At 32.1% G+C, this 7,266-nt stretch overlaps 1 protein-coding gene across 1 annotated transcript; it reads left to right on the top strand.

Moving 5' to 3' along the window:
* The first annotated feature begins 1,537 nt into the window (after positions 1 to 1,537).
* Positions 1,538 to 6,118, top strand: LOC130626029 (uncharacterized). Its single transcript, XM_057441139.1, has 2 exons — positions 1,538 to 1,769; positions 4,078 to 6,118. The coding sequence occupies exon 2, from the start codon at positions 4,078 to 4,080 to the stop codon at positions 4,825 to 4,827; it is 750 nt and encodes a 249-aa protein (XP_057297122.1). The 5' UTR covers positions 1,538 to 1,769; the 3' UTR covers positions 4,828 to 6,118.
* Positions 6,119 to 7,266: the final 1,148 nt, after the last annotated feature.

Here is a 7,266-nt window from a genome sequence, read left to right as displayed (position 1 = left end):
AATATAACTTTTTCCATGCCTATTTTGTCTTTAATGAAAACGAGGTCTTTTTCTGAAACGAGACAAGTTGTGAGCACTCGCATTCCACCTCATCAATCATTTATTTAGCCGTCTGTTTTTTAATTAGAACATAAAAAAAAAAAAATTTTGTAAACATCAATCACAAGGGATAATACTTTCCACCTTGCTCGGAAGCTACTTTAAGGGCATAAGCTTTCGTATTTTTTGCGTTTTTTGGCCCTTTTTCGCGAAAGTTTTTGCCTTTGGTAATTTCGTAAGAGCTAAACGCGAAAGTTTTTCACGCGAAAAATCTTTTTTTTTCAAGAAAGTTCATGGCCCCTTCTTGAAATTTGTTGTTATCAAAAAAATCAACGACACATGTTAATACAGTGAAATCTCTCTAAAGCGGAAACCATTGCTGCAAAAAAAGTGTCCGTCTTATAGAAGTGTCCGCTTTATAGAGATTGTATCCAAAAATCACTTTCACGGCAAAATTTTGCCGAAAACATAAAATCAAATTTACCATCGAATTAAAATGAAAGGCTCAAAGCTCATAAAAATTTTTACTGAGAAATCCTGAGCAGGATTCTTATAACATAAAAAAGACTTGCCTTTAATTTATTTGTTCGAGGATACCATACCTACATGAACACATGGTGGCCGGATATTGGAGACGAATTTGCAATGGCAAATTTCCAGTTCTATACGAGTTTATAGGTGTCGATAAAGGCGTTAATTAGGCTGAAAAAAAATTAAAAAGATTTTAGAGATTGTAAATAAAAAAAGTTAAAAAATGTAGGAAATAAAGATGAATATGAAAATTTAACAAGTGTTTTTTTTATGTGTCCGCTTTACACAGACCTTTCCCAAGGGAAAATGTCATTTGGTGTGAAAAAAAGTTTCATAAAGTGTCCGCCTTATAACTGTCCGCCTTATATAGAGATTGACCTAAAGTCATTCCGTTCCAAGGAATAGTGTTCGTTATATAGGCCATGTCCGCTTTAGAGAGATTCCATTGTACGCATACAATCTTTCCCTTTTTTTGGTCTATCAATCTATCACAATGTTTTTTGTCTATTTTTTTTACTTTCAACAAAGCAAGAAAATTTTTTGCTCATTCACAAAAGTTTTTTCACGCGAAAAAAAAAAAATTTTTCTTACTCGCGAAAGTTTTTTCCCCCGAAATTTGTGTTTAAAAGTTTAATTCATAAATTCCATTTTTTTTTTTACGCGAAAGTTTCTGCCCGCGAAATATACATGATAGCTTCTTTTAAAATAAACGTTTTCCCTTCTTCTGTCACTGTACCGTCTTCATCCAACCTCGTTCCCAGCAGCTGTTGTCTTTTTTCTATAATCGGAACAGCGTTCCGATGTCAGAAAAGATATAAGATACCCTGGGGACGAGGTTGTTCAATATCCTTACCAGTTGAACAATATTTGTACTATCCTGTTCTATCAATCAATTTCATTGAAAATGAAGTTGCGCCACCAATAATATAAGGTTCAAATAAAAAAAACAGACAAGAAAAGACAAGAAATTAACTTTCTTTTTACGGAAGAAAAGCGAAATCCTGTTTAAAAAAAATCTGGACCATGCTCAATGTTTGGTTTCAGATCTAACCGAATTGTACCGACAATATTAATTTGATTTTGTTTACAAAAGTTAATTTTTGTTTAGAATCTGTTTAAATGCTTCAATTCACTGTGAAAAAATTAATTATATTATTCTAGCAATAGAGAAACCAAGTCAGTTATAATCTTAAAAAAAGGCAAGTTGTTTTTTTTGATTTTATTATTTTTTTAATTTTTATTATTCTCTAACGCTGGTGTGTTTTGTAGTATTTATTACACAATACAGAGTGTATTTTTTAATAAATTTTTAATTTATATTTTTCTATTTAACCATTAAAGTAAACAGCATAGCTTTTTTACAATAACAATCATAAACTTATACCCCATTCAAACCTAACAGAGCTGGTTTAAATTAAACTGGTTTTACTTAAGATTACTGTAAAAGAAAAAACTCACTTGATGAGTAGTCTCAAAAAAACCATTATAATTTATCAATACTTTTATATTTTTTCTTAAAATTATATTTTTTTTTTGTTTCTGAATGTTTGATGAAAGACTTTTTTGATAGTGTTATTTTCGTGAGATGTTAATTTTCCAAAAAGAAAATATAATGAATTAAACAGACACCATTTTTTTCTCACCGTACGTTTTAAAATGGCTTCTTTTTCCGAACGCGTGTTCGCAAACTTCTCGTTTTTGCACTATTATATTCAGCATAAATTAAATTCAAAAAGGTTCCCGGCTTTTTTTTTGTAACAACGTCGTTATGATATTATTGGTAATTATATATAATCATTCAAAAAAATGCATATTTTTTTATTTCTGTCGTCATAATTCGCTAATCAGTAATTTATACAAAAAAATCCGGGAACCTTTTGTGCATAGTTTATTCAGCTTTCCATTACCGAAAATTTTAATGAGCCAATAGGAAGCTTTCGGAAAAAGAGACCACAAACGTAAAAGCATGTATGCGAAAATTTACTAACGAGATATTTGTTTTTAAAGATTTTCGTAGGTGTTATGAAAATGTGTGAACTGAGTATGTAGAAAGAAGATGGAAGTATGAACTTTTTCTTTATGCTGAATATGCGTGCACGCGTTTAGAATTATTAACAGACAGAAGTCAGGGTTACAAGAAAAAGCTTATATGCATACTCCTTAACTTTGATTTTTTTTTTAATGATTTTTTATACGACAACATTTATATATATATATATATATATATATCGATGGTGAAATTAAACTATCTAAAAAATATTATTATGCATATATTTATACGGTAGTTTCATATCATGCATAATGTTTACAAAAAATATGCTCAACTCATTTTGCACATATTTTCTCGAAGGTGTGAAGGATATAACACCTCTGAAAAGGCTTTTTCCAGAAAAAAGGGATGTTCCAAATATTTTCATGGAATATAAAATATGTCATTCGAAAGAGAATTTTTTTTTCTATATGTCATGAATTTTTTTAAAAAAAAAAACCTAAAAAAAAAATTTGTTTCCTTTACAGTAACCTTAAACTGATTTTCATTAAAACTCGGTTCTTACACCAGATATACAGCGTCATGTCAACTGGATATATTGGAATTCTTTTTCATTATGAATGTGTAAACAGCTACTTTACACCAGCGTAAAATACACCAAAAGGTTTTCTTCTGAATAAAAACTTAATTCGAATATGAGTTCAACTACATTTAATTCTTTATATTTTGCTTCATTTATCTTCTAATGTTGTGAACAACTTTCTCGTGCTGTACGAGCACGCCGCCATTTTTGTTATGTTTAAACATGGTTGTCGATAAAACACAAAACAACAACCTTGACAGGTTGTTTTATTAGAACTAGGTTTATTAAAACTGGCTTCATTAAAGCAGGTTTTACTGTGGTATGAGCGGGTATATATAAAACATGGTTTTAATGTGGTTAAAACATGTTTTAAAGTGGTTTTAAACCACATTAAAACATGCTTTAAGAATTGAGTATTAAAAAAAAACCTTGATCATCAAATACTAAACTTAACTTTTTTTTTATTCACATAATCCAAAATCAAGTTTTTCACTAATTAAATTTTTAAAACTAAAAAGAGCGGAAGTTATTTAATTTTTTGGGGAATTTAATTAAGCGGGTTGAGAAAAATCTAAATTTTGACGGGAATTTAATATGACTTGTTTTCAAAACCGCCAAATCCACCAAATTTTTTTATTTTTAGATTTTTCCATTAACTGCTTTCTACACGATTAGTGCGTTTTCAATATATAAACCAAATATATGCTGGCTTTGCCAATTTTAATTTTCGAAGAAAGTATTGATCAACTTCTGACTATGCAAAAGATAAAAACTCAAAATGTGGACATATCTATCATCTTTATGACTACAAGTCAAACTTCCTTACCACTTGGACACCTTTTTCGCATCTATTACCTGTCACATTTCAAACGAATACGAAACTACGATACCTCTGTTATGCAATTCATTATATTATTTCTATTAATTTTTACAGATGAACATAAAGTGTGAAGTATTGCTCATTTCTGTCCTATTCAGTGTGCTGGTTTCTCCAACTTCTGGAGATTTAAAGAAAGAGATAACAGAAGCGTGCAATGCTCAAATACAATTTACATCGGACACACAATGCGCTTTAAAGGTCGTCGGGATTTCGTTAGAACGACCCATAGGTAGTAGATTCGCACCCGCACAGGTGCTTTCGCTTACGACCATACGAAGATTAGTTTGCGATGACTACCCAAAGATACGAAACCCATCGTATGACGATAATGTAGCCAAATGGGATAAGCAGATGATGAAGCTATCGGAAGATCTACACATGATTGACAAAGGTTGGTTTCTCTACAGTCACTTAAAAGATGATCGAACTGCTTTTACCGTCTTCAACAACACCAACAACCGCAACAAAAATAAGGTTCGTGATAGCTTAAAGAAGATACTTCAAAACAAAGGGGCATCAGACACAGTCGTGGCGAAGAATCTCAAGCGTTTGTTGAAATACATGAATAGCGCCATGGCAAATGTACGCCCTGGTTACGCAAGAGTAAACCGTGCCATCGGTCCTCATTTAGATCCACTTGTGAAAGTAGGAGTGAACAAGACAAAACTTGTTGACTTGACTAGTCATTCGATAAGTCTTAGAGATCACTGGAATGCATCGTGGAAGAATTTTACAAATGGAGAAGGAATAGTAACTTCTGATATAACACCGGATTACGAATGGTTGTTTAAGGGTATGAAGTAAAATACTTCAATGCTGTACTATCGTCACCCATTATAACAGTCTTTTATAGCGCCTAATACATTTCTGTAAAATTAACAGTCAATTTTTATAAATGTGCATCTTAAATGCAGTAAAACCTCCCTATAGCGGACATCCTATATAGCGGACACCTCTCCACAAGGAAAGCTTTTCTCAGGAACGGATGAAATGATGGGCAAATTCTTATAACCAAACCTCTATTAGTGGACGGGTTATATTGGATGTCATTTCAACGTCAAAACTTGCTTTACCACCAAAACTTACCTCTTTTTGGCGGACATGTCTAACAATGGATCATGTAAAATAGTTCTTGTAAGAAGCCTGTTTGTATTTTACTCAAAACAGTATATTAAAATAATATAACACAATATTAAATTGTCTGCAACAAGATAAAGCAGTACTGTTTTAAGAAGTCTGATTTTGTTCTTAATTTTTTGAATGGAATATTTACAAGACTTAGTTTCTTTGGGTATCTTTTCTCCTAAACCCATCCTCTTTGCACATTTATTCTTTATTATATCCCAACACTCAAGAGTAGGCTTTTGAAGCAATATAAGCGAATTCGGGACGATCCTCTATGTAGGGAACACCTCTATACAGCGGATACTTTTGCGGGGTCCCAATGGTGTCCTCTATAGTAAGGTTGTACCACTATTTTGACGTAGCAGCATGGATAATGATTCTTCTAAAATCAAGTAGCAATCAATTAAAAACGCTTCGCGTTTTACAACTTATCCTTAAACTTGAAATTTTTTTCGGTAAAAACATTTTAAACGATTTAAACCAAAGCTGTGATAGGAGAGATATAATTATATTTTTAGTACAGAAATTGAATTGAAAGATTGTTACATGTTTTTTAACTATATAATAGTTATAAAATGATATAAAGAATAATAGCTGAACAGGCGTACCGTTGTTTTCTGTCATCAGCGCCCATGCAGATTATCCAATTTTTTTATAATTTTTTACTTTTCTACTGAAAACTTTCTAAACATAACTTTTAGGTTACTGTCTTTCGTACGGCTTTTTTTCGGAATTTGTATTGACTGGAACAAGCGGTTAACATTAAAGTGGAAAAACTTAAAATCGCTTTTTTTATTGCTTTTTGCATTTTCTAATATTTTTCCAATAACTTACGCGCGATATTTTGATCATTTACAAATTTTACGTGTTCTAAAAACGATACTAGATATTATGGCACCCGCTCGAAAACCATCTCAAAGTTAAAGCGTGCAAACACTTCGGTATATCTCACCGGAAAAACCACCAAGGCTAGTCATGTTAACTCGTCATCCATTATGGATCAAATTTTTTAAGAAGAACCTGATCTTTATACCTTGTATGTGGGGGCGTAGGAACTTGAATCCTCCGAAAGCTAGTCAAAATACATATGGCATTTTGTGACAATTTCCTCTTTGAAAACAGATTCATTGTGTTCGCATGCAAAAAGACGATAGAAGCACAGCAAGTTAACTTAAAAAAGGTTATTTAACCGAGTGTAGTGGATTCAATGATTTCTTACTAATGCAAATGTCCATACCGCAATCTTATTTTAAGAAGATTTTAATCCATCTACGCGTGCTTCAACTGGCGAAAGATGGTGTCGCGGCTGGGCGCAGCATATTAAAGTTAATTTCGTTTCAAATTTAGCTGCTTTAGCTTTGGTTTTGTTTTTGGCTTGTCTAATGTGCCCTGTACAGGTAATGAAGCATCGAGTTTGGAAGTTTCACGTCGGTCTTTATATTTTTATGTGTATTTTGAAAGTTTATGGTACGTATGACTTTTTTGTGTACTATTGACTATTTGTTTAGATAATGCATTTAGGAAGAAAGTGTAAAAGACCCAATACAACTAGCTCACTTTTTTAGGAATATAAAGCGGACACATTTTTTTCACCACTGGTGTTCGTTTGACAGATTGCACTGTGGTTGCAGAGTTCTATTACAAAATATAACGCCATTTTAATCGGCCGCAACTGACTCGAATAGAAACCAGCTTTTCTAGATGCGGAGCTATTAGCAAAGGTAGATTCATTCCTTTGGGAACTGCCAAATAGTAAAGTATTATGTTTTTTATAGAAGCTGAAGCAAGATAAAGAAATGCGAAAAGTGCGAGCTGGCACGTCTAAATATTTTTTTCATCCGAAATATTTATTAAGAACTTTCCAGGCATACAAATTGTTAATATTCGGTAACGCCCGAAGATTAGAAAATACTTTATGCTAAGGATGCAGGAAATATCCCGTGTTTTTTTTGCAGTCCAACAACTAGTCTTCTATAACAACAAACAAGATCTATGTGCCTTGTAACTAGATGTTTTTTTATGCTTGCTTTTTATCATTTTTAAATCATTTTTTTGAATGTTGAAATAAGCTAGCCACAAAACAAAAAGATCTGTTACCAATCATAATTTAAAATTTGG

Source organism: Hydractinia symbiolongicarpus, chromosome 14, assembly GCF_029227915.1.
Source record: "Hydractinia symbiolongicarpus strain clone_291-10 chromosome 14, HSymV2.1, whole genome shotgun sequence".
Taxonomy (NCBI): domain Eukaryota; kingdom Metazoa; phylum Cnidaria; class Hydrozoa; order Anthoathecata; family Hydractiniidae; genus Hydractinia; species Hydractinia symbiolongicarpus.
This window is presented reverse-complemented; position numbering and strand designations above follow the sequence as displayed.